The sequence below is a fragment of the Montipora capricornis genome, chromosome 10, assembly GCF_036669925.1.
Source record: "Montipora capricornis isolate CH-2021 chromosome 10, ASM3666992v2, whole genome shotgun sequence".
Lineage (NCBI taxonomy): Eukaryota > Metazoa > Cnidaria > Anthozoa > Scleractinia > Acroporidae > Montipora > Montipora capricornis.
The window spans coordinates 33,434,254-33,451,753 of record NC_090892.1 but is presented as its reverse complement, the minus strand read 5'-3'; the positions used below and the strand labels follow the sequence as shown (position 1 = coordinate 33,451,753).

Genomic DNA, 17,500 nt, shown 5'->3' with positions numbered 1-17,500 from the left:
ATTGTTAACAGCACACTTTGATTTCGGCTCGACAGGCGATAGATTGTTGTCGAAGTTCATTACTCGTCGCTTTTAAGATTCCAGGTGTTTGTATTTCACCGCCTGCCTAGTCTATCCAACTGACTTTCCATTATTGAGCTCCATAAGGGTATATTTTGTTTAAGGATCTACTAAAACGCCATTCGCGTTACATGACTTTCGACGCCATTGCAGGTTAAGTTAATGATTCTACTGTGTCCACCAGAGAAATCTACGCATTTCCCACTACCCTCTCGATCCTAAGAAAATACGCGCAGAAGGCTCTATGCACAAAGACACCACTTACCAGGGGAGTGACAGGCAAGACTTTTACCGACACGGAAAATAAAAATAATAAAACAGAGAAATCTACCCATTTTCCGACTGGGATTGCCATACGGCAACCAGTATAGTAACAAGTAATCGCAAGTGCCTCGAGCAATTAAGGATTAATTTCACTTGTATTTTCAAAATTTTCCACATTGCCCTCGTCGCTTCGCGACTCGGGCAATTTTGTGAAAACTTTGAAAATACGCGTGAAATTAATCCTTAATTGCTCGAGGGCCCGTACGGTTACACATAGTAAAAAGGGATTTAATCCACGATTAGCGCTAATCGGCTTTCCAGGAACCGGGGCCTGGGGTCGAGATTGGAGGTGTTTAAGACAACAAGTCTCTCCCTCCATTAAAGTTTCACGTCTCTGCGCATGGGTAAACTGTCACGTCAGCCCATTTAATTCCATTGTTATTGAAACAATCGAAAGCACTGATGCAGGAAACGGAAACAATGCCATAGAAGTGGAATTACTCATTGGAATTACTTTTGTAATCATTTCCTTTGTGTTATGAACCTACTTCATGCGAATAGATTACTCATGCGTTATGACAACCTGTGCGAAGAATAAATTTTCCACCCATACAATAAATTCGAGATCAAAACTAAATTCGATATTTTCTGTGTAAACCCGCAGTGTCTTCCACCAAATTTGGGCCTTAGTCATTCAGTGTATTTGCTTTAATACTCTCTGTGTTTAATTAACATCATCTGGTTCAAAGAAACCGTAAAATTTACAACTGCTAGCCCTAAAGCTTGGACATGCGCAAAACCGTGAAACTGTCCCTTTAAGTGGATAAGAACAGTTCCTTCAAAGTGGGTGCTCCGGGTTTAAATCCTGTCTAGGGACTACTATTACTTTTCTCGTTTTATCTGCTATCACAAGTCCAGGGACAGCGTAATCTAAATGGAGCCAATATGCTTGATTTGAAAAAAAACCGACAATGAAGGACAATCCGTCATTTGAGGAAGAGATCGTGTTGCTTTCAGAAGGTTTGAAGTGCGCACACATCAAGGACTGGAGTACTCTTAAACCTTTTCGCCTTTGCTAGTGAATTTAATTGTAGAGTGGTGTTTGTTTGCTCGTTCAATGAACCGCATCATTTCGGTTTCAAAACTGGGATTGGGAATGCTGCAATTAAGGTTAACTGGATCATGAAGGTTGGTGGAAAAGACTAACAAGGCGTATTCTAAATCAACTATAGTTGCAATTGACGACGATGTTTGACGTCATGCTGTGACGTCATGACCGGGATCGGGATTGCCCGATAAAAACGTTCTGGATTTCGGGATGAAGGGAAGATTTTGGTCGGGATTGGGGGATTAAAGAACCCTGTTGGGGACCCTCTATCTATACAGACCTAATATGGGCGGTGAAATATGTTGATGGTCCGATCGAAACCGCAAAATGTGTCCATTCATTATTTATCGCGTTTTGTTTCACTGAAATGATCAAGAAGCACGGCATGGCGAGATCTCTTTGTTCTTGAGCTGTCGAGAGGTCCCTCTTTCTTAAGATGACGGCTGCAACTTGAAACTTTCAGAAAAAATATTAAAAGCATTTTTTTTGGCTTCTTTTTTTTTTAATCCATTCAAATGTTAGGTACGACTTTCTTTCACATTAAAAAATTTGGGGAAAGCAGCAATGACCGAATGCTGCAATTAATTATGTAAACCATATCATTCCCTTCTTAAATGTGAGCCGCAGGGTTATCCTTTTTAGGCAACTTTCACAGATGGATTACGATTTTTCGAACCGTCTCTCTAAGAATTGCTTGAGTCAGGAATTAGCATTTAATTCCAATTTATTAGAATCTGGACAGCTCAAACAATTCGCTTTCTCGAACTCTGCAATCAAGGAACTAATAAAAACTTGCGTTGGTGACGTACGACCTGCTGGAAGGAATTTAAAAGTTTCATGGGACATGATTCTACATTCTTTTAATAAACAATTCATCTCCGTTATTAACCCCAATCAGGGACCTTGGACGACGAGATCAACATTCCTTTCTTGATTTGTAAATTAATTGGTTTTCATGTAGCACCCCTGGATAAGATATGACTGCAACCATCTTTCAGTTTTGTAACGCGCGATTTCGTTTCCTTTCCAAGGGCGCAAAAGTGGGATTTTACTGCACTTAATTGTTACTTCAAGATCAATCTTCTATCTTCACATCAATAGTTGTACAAGCGTTTTCCGCAATGATAAATATGGAACAACACTGTTTGCCAAAAAACAAGACGAAATGACACTGGAGGTACGACTTGAAAGATTAAATCCCATACTCCATATCTTAGAATTCTAATTTAACACCTGTTTCGCAGAGGATATTGTTACTTAAAATTCTTCCGTGAATGCACTTAAATTTACAAATCCGCTAATAAATAAGTAATTTTTTGAACTGATCGATATACATCTAAATTACCACTTCAGTTTAAGTCTTAAACTGGAGATAAAAACTAAATAAACCTCTTCATCATAAATAAGCATTTCAAAAATCATAAATTAGCATTTCTGATTCATATAATTTTATATTATGGCGATCTGCTTGGGCGGGATGGTGCAATAATATCAAATAAATTAACCCAGTTAAAGGGCGATACGATAAGTTACAGCCCATGTTTTTTCATAGTTAATAGAGGGGAATGGTTATGAAACCAGACAACTTTCTTTGTTCTAGGTTTTTGTTCTCTTTTTTGGCCTTGACCGTGCACAAAACATAATAGTTGTTTACTCCGTACTGAAGAACTAACCAATAGAAACGTGTTGGTTACGTAATTCATGCATAGTGTATGAACGCAAAACAAAAGATTGTGCACGGTCGTGGACTTTCCAACCTAAATCTTGGCATCTTTGTTTGCTCCTTTGATGTTTGCCGATCTTCCTAACCATTCCCCTCTAGTAACTATGTTTTTTTCTAGCGCATGAAAAGCAGGCTCGAGCTACGATTACCCATCGCACATTGAACATAGAGGATATTACATGGCCGCGCGGGGATACGAATTTTATCTTCGAGTGCTGCGAGTATCTCTCACGAGTGAGCGAAGCGAACGAGTGAGAGATACTTTCAGCACGAGAAGATAAAATTCGTATCCCCAAGCGGCCATGTAATGTTCTGTTTATTATATAGATATTGATGAAATGTCTAGATTTAAAACAACTTGTTTTATTCATTTTCGAAATGATGAAAAAGTGGTCACCAACCGCTAAAACACGCATGTTGTGTAACAAGAAACAAGATAAGAAAGTTATGAAAAACAAATCATGATAATGTCAAAGTTTGCAATAAAAATGTTAATGTAGTAGAGAAGAATTATATTAAACCACAAAAGTATCTTACAATAAAGAGAAAGCTCGCGTTTTATTGGCTAATCGTGTTGGTTACCATGACTACACCTATATCCTCACATGTGAAAGATAAAAATGATATCTTCACTGCGCGCGGTGAAGATATGATTTTTTAGTAAAAGGAGAAATCCTGGTATTTCATCAATATCTATATAATAAAATTAAATCTCCCATACTTTGTGAGGGACATATTTTAAAATGTGAAACCCATAAGCCTTCAATTACTCCTGATTTTCTTCACATCCACTTTCCACAGGAGCGAATACACCGTTAGAGAATCTATAAATTGATGTAGAAATTGCGTAATGAACAAAGTTAATTGATAAAAGATAATTCTCGCTCATACTTGGACAACTTCGGCAAGTTGTAACCAAAGAAGGGCTTCAAAAATATTTTGTTTAAATTTTTTTTAAACTTGGGCTTTCCAGGGGAACGACACCCGAGGTTAAACTTCGGTCTCGTTTTTTTTTCTTGCGTTCAGTCAAAAATCGCACTCAAGTTTGTAAAGCGCATGCGCAAAATTAGCCAAAGTGCATACAGGGCATGGTCGTGCAATGGTCGATTGATCTTTTATAGTGGATGTGCGAACATTGAGGCATGCGTGGCAATGAAAGAAAATGGTGTCGTTGAACACCGTTTGCGGTAGACCACACCAAAAGATGTTGAGCGTTTTGACGATCCCAGACTCAGGAAAGCACGAGTTCACGCAGATACGCGTCTAGTTACTGGGAAATGGCCTTAACTGCCCAGGTAAGTACAAGAGTGATTCATTACCTGCACTTTCGGTCGTAACTCCTGTTCATCTGAAGGAAAAACCTATTAAAGAACTTAAATCGAAAGTTGTTGTTACCTTGTTGAATTCTGGTGGATGTTACATATACCTACATACATCCATACCTAGCCTTTGTTGCCGTGTCTAGTCGTTCATTGCAAGAAGGTCAACTTCACGTTCAAGTTCTTCTTCTTCTTCTTCTTTACGCCAAAGATCTCCCAGGATCCCTAGAGGCACTCTGATGCCGGGATCATTCTCAAGTCTCTCTTCTCAGCAAGCCTAATTATAGCTTGTGGTGGTGTACTCCGCGTGCATTCACAGATATCTGTTATCCAGCTTCTCCGTGGTCTACCACGCCCTCTGTTTCCAGGAACTCGTCCATGCATAATGTTATTAGTCAGTCTAAGCTCGCTGGAGTGTCTCGCGGCATGGCCGACGAACTTCATCTTCTGCTTTGCGCAATTTGAATCAGGGGTATATGTACTCCGGCTAAGTCTTCCACCTATTCTTTCATTCACTCGTTTGTGCGTCTGTCCCTCCAAGCGATGCCCAGTAGTCTTCTATAGCGCTTAAATATTAACGCACTTACCTTTTTTAAAATCTCTTTACTGTATGTCCAGGACTCGCATCCATGAAGTAAAACAGATATCACAATCGACTAACAGAGTACACGAACTAAAATACAAAACTACTTGCAATGTATATCCTTAAATGATCTGAAATATTTCACAGCAATATATTGACTAGACGCATCCTGATGTCCTGGATCGTCAGATTATTTAGGTTAGAGTGATGGTAACGATTTTTGTTATAAGTTCACTCGTAACCGAAGCCGACCGACCCGTTGCGAAAACACTCGACATTTTTTGGCGTGGGTGTACTGCGAACGGTGTGTGCATTTGCATGAAGTTTGAGCTAATTAGAAACCATACTCGTGCTTACTTTCAACGTTTCGTTCAAAAAGGGGGCTTACGAATAGACAACGTTCGCAAGACGGAACCGTTGGGTCACGTGATAGCCCGCGTCGCCGTCGGGTACAAATTTGAATTTAGGATATTCGCAGTAAAGACGACGACGTTCGTGAGGGAGGTAAATTTTCCCGCCGATTCTTAAGTCTGTTTTTAATCTTTTCACGAGGCAAGTAGTTCGATTCAAAATGCCTAACTTCACAGAAGCGAAAGCTTGTATAGCATATGCTTATGACCGAACAAGAATTGTAGTTTTATACGATGTTCAGAAGTAAGAAAAAAACTGTTTCCCTACTGAAAGGTTCGATTTGAACAAGAAAACAAACGACGAATTCAAGGCTGCGTTTAGTTTCTGCAGGGAGGACATTTATTGACTTTCTGAACAGCAACCTGACGAAAAAATCACTTACAATTGTTTAGTTTTAGCTTTGATACATGCGTTATGCAAGTATCTGAAGTGCTATTCCTATCCTTGACGACACCTGACACTTGGCGTCGTGCTATTTTCAAGACGCCGGCAAATCGCCCTTACCAACGTCGTCCACTTTGGCGCGACTCCGGCAAGTCCCCACATAGATATGCGCAGTAGGCACTGACATGCAAACGTCGTCGATTCGTTGTTCCTTAATGCCACGCATGCACTTTATAAGCTTGAGAGTGATTTGTGACTCAGACTGAACGCAAAACAACGAAGCTGAAATCTAACCTCGGGCGTTTCCCTGGAAAGCCAGAGTAATTACAACTTGCCCACCACTATCTATAAATTCAATATAATTTCAGTAAGGGCTAACTTTAATACAGGTTACAATCTCTCAGTCCCACATAACTTTACATCAGCTGATATATCCTTTTTGTGTATCATAGTTCTAAAAGCTGACAAACATTTAATACTCCTTTCTTTTTCTGTCAGTTTTAACCCACAGCGATGGAGTATTACGTGTTAGTGACTGTCTTACAGCGAGACAGTTATATCGTCTATCCTTTCCACAGATCCGTCACGTACTTCGGTATTAATCCATTTTTAACTTTACACATCAAGATGAGTATATCTTGAGCCTTCTATTGTCTAATGTTGTTTACTTAGCTTTCTTGAGTAGAGTACGACATGTATCTGATGTATTTTTAAAGACTTCCCTTTAAGCCCTCTCTTGTGGTCTTTATAATTTTACCAGTCGGATGCTCGAGAAAAACGCCACACTAGGTGGCAATAAATTTTTCAATCTATTCAATATCCCAAGTTGCTTACTAATAGCACTTTCACATATATCACTTAATTGAAGACTAAAATTTAATTTCTCATCAATTTTTTTGCCCAATATTTTCATCGGATGGGTTTGCTCTGTAAGTTCACCTCCGACAGTAACATAAATTTTTCTTTCAGCATCTCCTTGTCATAACACAATTCTTTGATATTTATTACAGTTCACTTGCAGTAGGTTATCTCTTTCCCATTGTGTCGTTCTTTCTCAATCTTCTATCAGTGCTGAGGGACGTAAAACTGAGAAACTTATTCGTTAACTCACAAGGGGATTGCCAGCGCAAACCTCTTGCTGGACCCACTTCTCAAATACAGGTAAAATAAGTACACGCACAATACTATAATTATTGTATGCTTAGTTACCATCTGATCATCATTCTTATGGTTAATGGTCAATGGCCAGGAAGTGCATAAAGTCCTTCTTGTTTTGAATAGGTGTCCTTGTTGGTCGTCCTAGGTCCTTTCTGCCACCCTTGTTTGTTCTGATTTCCAAAAGGACTGGGCCCTCTAAACCTCTCAAGAATTTGACTGCTTCCAAGACCTCTTCTCTTTGTTCTGCTCTCATTACCTAAACAGGACAATGAGAACAACAAACAAGTTCTTAAACGATTTTATTTGAGAATAAAAACCAGCGATGAAAACTTTTTGCGACGTTTTGATGACTCCATGTCTTCATTATCAAGCTAATGAAAAAACTGAACTAGTGAAATATATATATTTATTATTCCACTATTAAACCATTTTACCATATTTGGTCAAGAGAACGCACGAAATATGAAACGGTAATACACTGTAGTGTCTCGGTTTGACCGGTTTAGAACAGAGCAAATACGGACTAAAAACAGGAGAGCACCAATCATAGCCGGACCGGACGAATTCGACTTGTTTGGCTCCCTTGGACTCGACTTTTTAAATGACGAGCTAACAGGAACGGACTATTTTACTGAACAAACGGAAGGTGGTCTTGTTACAGTTGCTGAGCAAACAGAACTGACGGAAAAAACAAAAAGCGGACAACTGAACGATGAAGACATTGACAATTTTCTTAACGAAAACAGAAACAAAAACACGACCTTAACATATTTCACCGTTGGGCAAAAACTGTTAACGAAAAAAGAACTCTTGAAAACATACCAGAAATAGAACTTGACAAACTTTTAACCCACTTTCTTTTAAATGTTCGCAAGTAAAACGGAGATGATTACGAACCTGACACATTAACAGCTATGTTACGGAGTTTCGACCGTTCAGTAAGGGAAAAGAGGAAACAGTACAGTATACTTTCTGACAGACAGTTTACAAAGGCCAGAGAAACAACTCTGCCGTTCTGGCAAAGGGCAAAAGCCAAACAAAGCGCAAGGACTAAGTGAAACTCAAATTCAAAAGCTGTGGGACGAGAAACAACTTGGATGCCACACACCACAGAGTTTTGTACGCACGGTTTGGTTTTACAACACCCTGTTCTTTGGGTGGAGAGCTCGTGACTAACATCACCGAGTAAAGTTTGGAGACATACAAATTAAACGCGAAGACTGTTATGGAGGTATATCTTTGACAAAATTCAATGATCAGTATTTGAAATAAAATCGTACAAATCATGAATGCATCAATCTAAAGCTGAATAGCAACTAGCCGATTCTGCAAATGGCCATCACGGAAAGAGGCATAACGCAGAGAGGCATAAAGCAAAAAGCCATAACGCAAATAGCCATAACGCAAAACAGCCATAACGCAAATAGCCATAACGTAAAGAGAAATAACGCAGAGGCATAACGCAGAAAGGTGTAACGAAGCAAGGCATAACGCAAATATTCATAACAAAATAGCCATGACGGCTGTGTACTCCGTACACAATTTCAGCTCTAAAAAAAAAGTCAATTGATTGTTCAAGGGAAAGAACATATAGTCGCTATCGGACTATCGGACGGATCCTGTTTAAGTTATGCCTCTGTGTTATGGCTCTGCCTTATGCCTCATTGTGTTATCCTTTTCGCGTTATGGCCATTTGCGTTATGCGTCTTTGCGTCATGCCTTTTTGCGTAATGCCTACTTGCGTTATGCCTATTCGCGTTATGCCTATTCGCGCGATACCTATTTGCGTTATGGCTGTTTGCGTTATGGCTATTTGCGTTATGCTTTTTTGCGTCATGCCTCTGCGTTATACCTCTTTCCGTGATGGCCATTTGCAGAATCGGCTTGTTGCATTCAGCTTTGGATTGATTCATTCATGATTTGGACGATTTTATTTCAAATACTGATCATTGAATTATGTCATAGATATACCTCCATAGAATGCCCCCCATGGAAGAGAGTATGTTGAGTGGACAACTGAGCGTGGAAGCAAGACTCGGACTGGAGAACACGAATTCGTCCCTGACCGCACTTTCAAGTCCAAAATGTTCGCTACTGGTGGATCACGCTGTCCGGTGAGCATCATTAAAGAATACTTGGCAAGAAGACCGCCTGAAATGACCAATGCAGATTCCCCGTTTTATCTGGCGTCGATTGTTGAGCCGTCATCCAAGATTTGGTTCAAGAAACAGCCACTAGGAAAAAATTCGCTCGGTTCTTTCATGAAATCCATGAGCGATGCCGCCGGATTGACAGGTAGGCACAACAACCACTCGGTAAGGAGGCCGATGATCTCAACTCTCAGAAAGGAGAATGTGGAGCCTATTCTCTATTTTCGAATTCCCCATAATACACTTTGTTTGCCCCCCAAATTTTGGGGACACTGCATATTCCCAAGAGCATTTGAAAACAATGGTTTATGCAAAATTTGGGGGGCAAACAAAGTGTATTATGGGGAATTCGAAAATAGAGAATAAACATCATTGGACTTGCTGGACAAAGAGAGAGACATGTCAAGGGAAAGAACATATAATCGCTATCGGACTTTTTCTTCCTGTTTAAGTTATGCCTCTGCGTTATGGCTCTGCCTTATGCCTCATTGTGTTATCCTTTTCGTGCTATGGCCATTTGCGTTATGCATTTTTGCGTTCTGCCTATTTCAGTTATGCTTATTCGCGCGATACCTATTTGAGTTACGGCTGTTACGTTAACTTCACTTAACATATGTCCTTGTTGCCATTCTTGTCCTTTCAAGGACATGTCCTTGAAACTCAGCAGCTATATCGATTCATGTGAAGCACGTAATAAACTTGTTCTTGAAAGCCAAATACCTACACCAAGAACGTTTCCACAGCGTGACGCACGCACCCTGAAGGACAGATTATGCTTTTATTACCAAATGACATTGAAGCAAAATAATATCCATTTTGTAGTGGAATAAAAAATTTCTTATTCGATGGTTTAAAATATAATACTCACTGACATTTTGCTTATTGCTCGTATGTTTCCTCGCCCCTGCGGGGCTCAGAAAAATAATACCCGCGCGTATTATGTGTTAAGCCATCGAATAAGATATATATATATATATACATAAGAGAAGTGTGAAAATATTTCAAAAATTAAGGTTTAAGCTAAAAGTATAAAAGCAGTTATTGTCATAATAAAAATTGAAACTAAAAGCGCAAAATAATCTATTGTCATGTAAACAGTTTTGCACGGACGGAATCTGATTGTGTATTAAGTTTGGGTTGCAATCTCCTAATGAACAGCATCTCGTAGATTAGCAAGTCGAGCTTGGTGTGATATTTCTTTAGAATGGTAAAATGATCTTGTAAATTGCAATCACGTAGCTTATGTTCTTCTTTTAATTGTTTTCCAATAGCAGAGTACGTTCAGCGATGCTTTGGAAGAAATGCCGGAAGGTATATCCAACATAATCTGTATCATACAGATCATATGAGAATTTGTAGATAACGCAGTGCTGATTAATGAGGGGAGGTTTAGGCTCTACCATTACCAGCTTTGTCTGCGCGCAAGGCAAAGCAAATTAAAAGTGCACCGTGAAATCCAGCAAGGCAAACTCGTCAGAATTGTTTTGCCATTCAAAGATCGGACATCGGCCGACATCGTTCGACGAACTCTTAACGACCTGAGCGAGATAATCGGAGCAGATCTACGCCCAATGTTTAAGAGCAAAAAATTTGTGATGAAATCAAAGTGGTAGAACCAAAACCAGGTAGGAACCTACCAGTTGCTTTTCGCATGGTAATCATGGCTAGCGGTATTGCTCGTGGGCGCCTATGACGACGACGTGTCCCAAAAATTAATAATATCTTAATAATAATCATCATCATCATAATCATAATCATTACTATTCAACTGCAGTTAGCCGAGTACAAATAACACCCAAACAAGTACAAATATCTCACGGTATTTGTACTCCAGAAGGCCATTTAACCCGTTTTTAACAAACGCATTAGTCTTAAAGCGGTAAAAACGGCTGAAAATGCTAATTTTGGTCAGAGAAAAGTTCAAGACGCAGTGTATACTAAGCGGTATCACGCTAACCTTCAGCTCTCCCTACACCACCAGGCAAACTGCCTAGCTGAGAGCACAACTGGAACTTGCAAGAGCTCGCTGTTAAAGGCAACAGAGAGTGAAGAATGTCCTTCAACAGCCCTATGGATGTACCGCACAACACCACTGGACAACCAGCTTCCCTCACCTTACAAGTTACTCTTTGGGCGAAAACCTCAAACACTGCTACCACGTGCAACAAGCAACCTCCTGTCCAAACAACCTCTGGACGACACCCACCTTTAGACAAACTAACAGCGTCAGGCCAAGCAAGCAGAAACCCACAACAAGGAAGCCGGCATCGACAAAAGGATCTTGAACAACAAGGAGTCAGTGTTTCGTAATACCTTAAAAGGCATTTAGGAACCAGCTGTTATAATGAACAGTACGCAACCCATCCAAGAGCCCAAAACACATCTAGTTGGCATTGGTGGCAGAATATATCAAACAACATGGAAGCATCTGAAGCCTAGAATTCAGAGCGAGACCACACCAGTGCCTGATGGTGACCTATCAGAAGCCCCCCACCGCTAAATTTAACGACAGGAACCGCATGCATTGTTTTTATTGCCCAAATCCTTGTATACACATTAAGTTGATCCAGAGTCATGATATGCAATGTTTGCTTTTGATGTTTTGTTACTATATTGCGTTACCGCGTTACAGTTAGGACTCACTCATGCCCTTTACGCTTAAGTGGCATGTAGGGGAGCAACATGCTCCCTCCACATCTGCGGGTCCCTTGCCATAAGCTTGATGCCTCCCCAGGTCTTCCCCATCTCCTTGATTTCTTTCTCCACTGTCCGTCGCCAAGTGATCTTGAAGTGGCCCCTCTACCGTATCCCTTCTGGGTTCCAATGTAAAGCAGTTTTCGTAATGGAAGTTTCTTGACGGGTAACATGGCCAATCCACCTCCAGCGTCACCTCATCAGGATGGTAGCCATTGGTTCAGTTCCACACCGTTCAAAGAGATCTTTATTTGAGATGACATTAGGCTAAACGATGCGTAGGATACGCCGAAGGCTTTTGGTGTGAAATGTGGAGAGTTTTGTTAAATCCTTCTCAGTTAGGCGCCAACATTCTGAACCATACAGGAGAGTTGAAAGGACGCAGCTGTGATAGATCTTCAGCTTGGTGAGAGTACTGTAAGTGGAGGAGTGCCATACTTCATGATACATTCATCATGTTGAGCGAGTTTCTGGCCTTGTTGAGACGGCTCTGAATGTCCAGATCAGTTCCTCCATCTCTACTGATGATGCTGCCAAGATAGGTAAATCAGTCTGTGTAAGGAAGTTCTTCATTATCAATCTGGACTGGTCGTGCGTCGGGAGTATTCAGTCCCTTAATTTCGGTCTTCTTGCTGCTGATGTTGAGGCCAACTTGGTTCGCAAAGGTGTTAAGGCGTTGCGTCTTCTCTTGAATGTCCGTGTGGGTGTGTGATAGTAAGACTAGATCATCAGTGTAATCTAGGTCCTCCAAATAGGAAAAGGGCGTCCATCCGATGCCCCTGATCTGATCCTCAGTGGTGCGCCGCATGATCCAGTCCACAAAAAGGTTGAGAAGCAATGTGGACATGGCCCCCACCCCCCCCCCCCCCCTGCCTGTCACCAGTGTGGACTTGAAATAAGATGTCACCATCACCAACCGAGCAGGTAAAGTTATCATTATCATAGTGTGGACATTGCCATAATTGGGTACATAGTTAATGCATGGAGATGGTTATGAAACTGGACAAGTTCCTTTGTTTCATGTTTTTGTCCGTATTTTTGGCCTTGAACCTGCACAAAACACGCCTTTTTTCGAGAAAATAACCGATCAAATCCTTCCATTAAATTATGAGCAACTAATTTGCGAACCCGTGCGAAGCGAAAACAAAAGATTGTGCAGGGTCGCGGTCAATTCAACATCGATTGCAACAACATTGTTCTCGCTTTTGAAAGTTCTAAGGTTTCATAACCAGTCCCTCGATTAACTATGTTGGGTATTATGCTTCATGTAGGTGCTTCTTTTAGATAAGCACATGAATACATGCGAGCGTGATTAAAAGGGTTGCTTAAAACACACTGGGTTTGACTCCATCTTCAATCAATGCTCAACCCAACACAGTCTTTTCATTGTTTACTTTTGTACAATAATTCAATTGATATCCAAGTTTAGTATCACCCAACGAGTGGACTAATGCAAATCTTGCATTTTAATTGGCTACGCCACTGAAGGACTAGAGTAGCGAAATGCGTGACGCTTTGTTTCGTTTTATTCCCAAATAAATATTTCTTCAACTTGTATTTGATAACTTTATTTATAATTGCCTTTTCTGTGCGACCAGTTGGGTGATACTAAAACAATTAGACCCTTCGCCCTCAAGGGCCACGGGGCAATAGCCCATTCGGCTTTGCCTCATGGGCTATTGAGGCTACGGGTGTAATTGTTAAATAGTAATCAGAACTAATCCCAACCTGACCCTAACTTTTCTCCAGGCTTAATTTAGGCTCCAAAAAAGTTTCTTTAATTCATGTGCATATTTAACCAAGGAAAAAGTGAGGATCGCCAGTTTAACCTACAGCAGGTAAAAACGGATTCAACCTGAGAACGGATTTTGGGGCAAACTAGAAATACAAAATGCAAATAAGAAACAAACAGATACTAGGAATTGCGGGAATTTAAACGACAATACAATAATAACTGGAATGCAAGGTGAACAGCAAATTAAAATACAAGTGTCAAATTAATATGTTTGAGTTGTTTGTTAAGTGCGGGTCGTTCCCATTCAATATGGAGGGCTTCCTTAATCTTAACCTGGAAAGGGGCAAGGGCCGAGTCTAACATGGCAAAGCAGCTACCTGAACAAATAAGTTCTTACTCGACTCGGAGCCTTGCAGATGTCGGTATAGGTATGGAAATTACGATCCGAAAGCAAATGTTTGCGAATCAAATTTATGGTGGTTTCACCGACATATCTGGCGTTACAACCTGCACATGCAACTACAACCTGGGAACGCAACACATTTCGGATCGTGTCCTTCATACTAAACATGGAGGTAAAGGCTACGCTCATGTCTACATCCTTACAATACCTCTTGGCAAAGATTTTAATTTTAGGTCGTACTAAAAGAGAGAAGGGGCTGTTATGTGCTGGAATAACCAAGAGATGTCCGCGAACAAGGCATAAGTGAAAACGACCTCCCGAGTACGCTATAAGGCACGCAACAAAAGTGTGACAATAAGCAGTTACCCGTTTTCACTATTATTTCATTAATTTTACACTATTACTGTTACTTTGGTTAAAAATTAAGTTAAGCAGTTCGTAAAGCAGGCTTACTGTATTTAATGGCCATTCATGTGTTGATCTTGATTAACTTCTAACTCCAAGTTCCACCGACTGTAGACAACAATGCTTGAATTCCATGATTCACTGGATTCTTTCCACTCACTTGATTTTCTGTGTATACAAACTCTTACAGAAGAGTTCATAATGAAGTCTGACTTCTTTGTCTTCTTTACTTTTCGAACCGCGCACCGGTGGCTCAATTGCTTGAGCGCCGGCCTGTCACGCTGGAGGTCGCGGGTTCGAACCCCGGCCGGATCATCACTCAGGATCTTAACATAACTGAGGAGAAAGTGCTGCCTTTGTAATTTTCATCTGCAAATGGTTAGACCTTCAAGTCTTCTCGGATAAGGACTGTAAACCGTAGGTCCCGTCTCACAAATATCTTCTATGTTCATAAGTTCCCTGTGGGACGTTAAAGAACCCAAACACTATTCGAGAAGAGTAGGGGATAAAGTCCCCGGTCTAAAAAGGCTTGTGGTGTACGAGGCCACCTAAGCAGAAACAGCCACAAGTCAAAAAGGGACTTTGCCGAGTGCTGGAACATGTAGATGTACATGTTTTCGGCTATTGTCTCTTTCTTCTCTCCGGATATCGCAAGGTCAAAGGTTATAGCTCCACCATAGTTATCGCAGTTGATTATAGCTTCCTCACAGTACAGCATCCATCCATAGCACACATGTAAGTTCAATCACAGCCAGCTACGAGGGTAAGCCCTCGGGCAAATGAGGTTTTTCTATAACTTACAAGCCTGATTTTATACTTTCAATCTAAGCGTCTAGAAAGTTCTGTTACTATTTATAGTACAGGGTTTACAATTTGTAGAAACTGCCAAGTCACATAAAAGAAATTTCTGGAATATCTGGAATATTACAGATTGTACGATAATTCTAGAAAAGTCTGGAATTGCATGACAAATAAAGCTTCTTTTCAGCGGTCCTCTCGGGGTGACTTAAGCTTAATTAGCCCTAAAGTTGTATAATATTGCATGGAAAACAGTTTTTCATCAAACCATGTGTTGTTGATTTTGAAAGCCCTGTCCACTGATGTACGAATGAGGGCAATTTTGTAAGAGAAGGGTGTGAAACTGAAAAAATTAGTAAGCAGTCCAGTGTAAGTTTTCTTACGAAACAATGATGTAACTAGAAAATCAGAGCGACTGTTATCAACAAGGACATCTACAAATGGTTGGTTCTCCTCTTTTTCCAAAGTGAATTTAATGTTGTTTCATACCTTTCACTGACTTATGAAATAAAATAGGGCTGCATACACCTTATTCCAAAATGGCCGCTGATTTATGCGGATAAAAATTGGCCCTTGTTGCCTCGTTCAAGATAAAATATTCTTTTGAATTTTAAGCTTAAGAACGAGGCATCAAGGGCTCATTTAAATAAAAAGAAAAGAATATTTAAATGGCGTCCATTTTTGAATAAGGTGTATAACGCAAAGCTGCCAAGAGAAAAGGGATTTATTTCATGGATTCGCCGCACGCAACACTAGCTATGTGAGATAGCCCTGCCTTCACAACCCTTTCCAAGAAAGGCGGATTAAGAGCTGCTGTAAAGCACCATGCTATAACACATTTTTCTTCTATACAGTGCAGTCACTGAAAATACAGACTATATGGAACTTTGACTATGTCAACTTGCATAATGTAGTAAATCTGTTTGATTAATGTCAGCAGAACAAGCCAGTGTTTTACAAACAAACTTAAAACTCCTCCCTTGCTTGTGAGAGACTTTGAAACTACAGCAAAGTAAAGTTAAGTCATTATTGAGGTCTGTTGAGCCAAAAGAATAATGTCACATAACTGCAGTTTGTTAACTCAGTCCCTGATGTAAGACAAATGGAACTTACTGCTTTATAGCCACAAGACCGAGCCACACCCAAAAAGTCAAACGATTCACTCGCCCCACTTGTGGGCTGGCCCCCCACAGAGTCATGGCAGCCGTTGTTTATCAAGATGTGTTTAAAGTTTGGAACATCACTTTGTCCTATGGTTGCTAAGGCACCCATGTGCATGAGGACTGCACCATCACCATCGAAACAAAAAACCTACAAAAATATCAAAACAAGATGCATTTCTTTTTAGAAAAAAAGTTTAATATTCAGGTATAATCATGCAAGGATAGCGAGTCTAATAACAAGACATTTCTCTGAACCATATAAATAGCCTGCACAGCATGCGGTTTTGTCCGAGCGAATTAACAATCAACAAAGACGCAAGGGGACTGGGGCAGGGAAAACCTCCCTTTCCCTGCCCCAATTGCCACATTTCCTCCCGGCTTGTTTGTTCTTTTTTGCCAATTGTTTGTCCGCTTGGACAGCTATGCAGGCTAGGACAAAACTGCCCACTGAGCAGGCTACCACAGACACCCCTCCACTTTGTGGATTCATTGAAATCCACGACCACTTCTCATATGGAACCATATAAGAGCTTTAAATTCAAACTGCTTATGACCTCAATTAACTCTTCTGTTTTTGCTGCATTGGCTCACAATGGAACAATTGAGGGAAAGAGGTTGATGAAGACAAGGTCAACATCAAAATACTCTACATTAAATAGCGATTTCCCAGGAACCATCACAATGAAAATCACTTTTTGCATGAAGTCAACCAGGCACTGTACTGGCACTAATTACAAAGAAACTTTGAAACACCTGTCTTTTTGGTCTAAACTGAGCAATTCCAAGTGCAATAGCTGATGCATGACCCATTGATCCCACTGTCAAGAAATCCTTTTCATGACCTTGTCCTTTGGCTACACGGTATTCAAACAGCTCACGTGACAACATACCAGTTGTACCAACAACCACATCACGGTCTCCAAGAGCATCAACAATAGTTTTCATGGCACCTTCTCTATTCAGTGGATATCTACATGTATAACATGAAATAAAGGCATTTTAAGCACAATCCTTGATTCATTTCTAATTTAACTCTAGTTGACGACACTTAAAGAAAAAATAGCTGACTCACGAAAGCCTTACTACAACTGAAATAAAATTAAAACTTTGGCATCTGTAGGTACTATCATCATCATCATCAT

The 17,500-nt window shown here is 40.4% G+C and overlaps 1 protein-coding gene across 3 annotated transcripts in view; it reads right to left on the bottom strand.

Moving 5' to 3' along the window:
* Positions 1–2,478: 2,478 nt before the first annotated feature.
* Positions 2,479–17,500, bottom strand: part of LOC138018762 (phosphonopyruvate decarboxylase-like) — a 21,058-nt gene continuing 6,036 nt past the window's right edge. Inside the window, exons 8-11 of one of the 3 annotated variants that reach the window (XM_068865450.1) lie at positions 17,112–17,328; positions 16,309–16,506; positions 7,062–7,266; positions 2,479–3,979 (exon numbers count right to left, since the gene is read on the bottom strand). In XM_068865450.1, the coding sequence (XP_068721551.1) occupies positions 7,084–7,266; positions 16,309–16,506; positions 17,112–17,328 (598 nt within the window). In that variant the 3' untranslated portion in view covers positions 2,479–3,979; positions 7,062–7,083. Of the gene's footprint in view, positions 7,267–9,747; positions 9,919–16,308; positions 16,507–17,111; positions 17,329–17,500 lie in introns of those variants that run through there. The other 2 variants (XM_068865449.1, XM_068865451.1) reach the window with 2 other exon arrangements.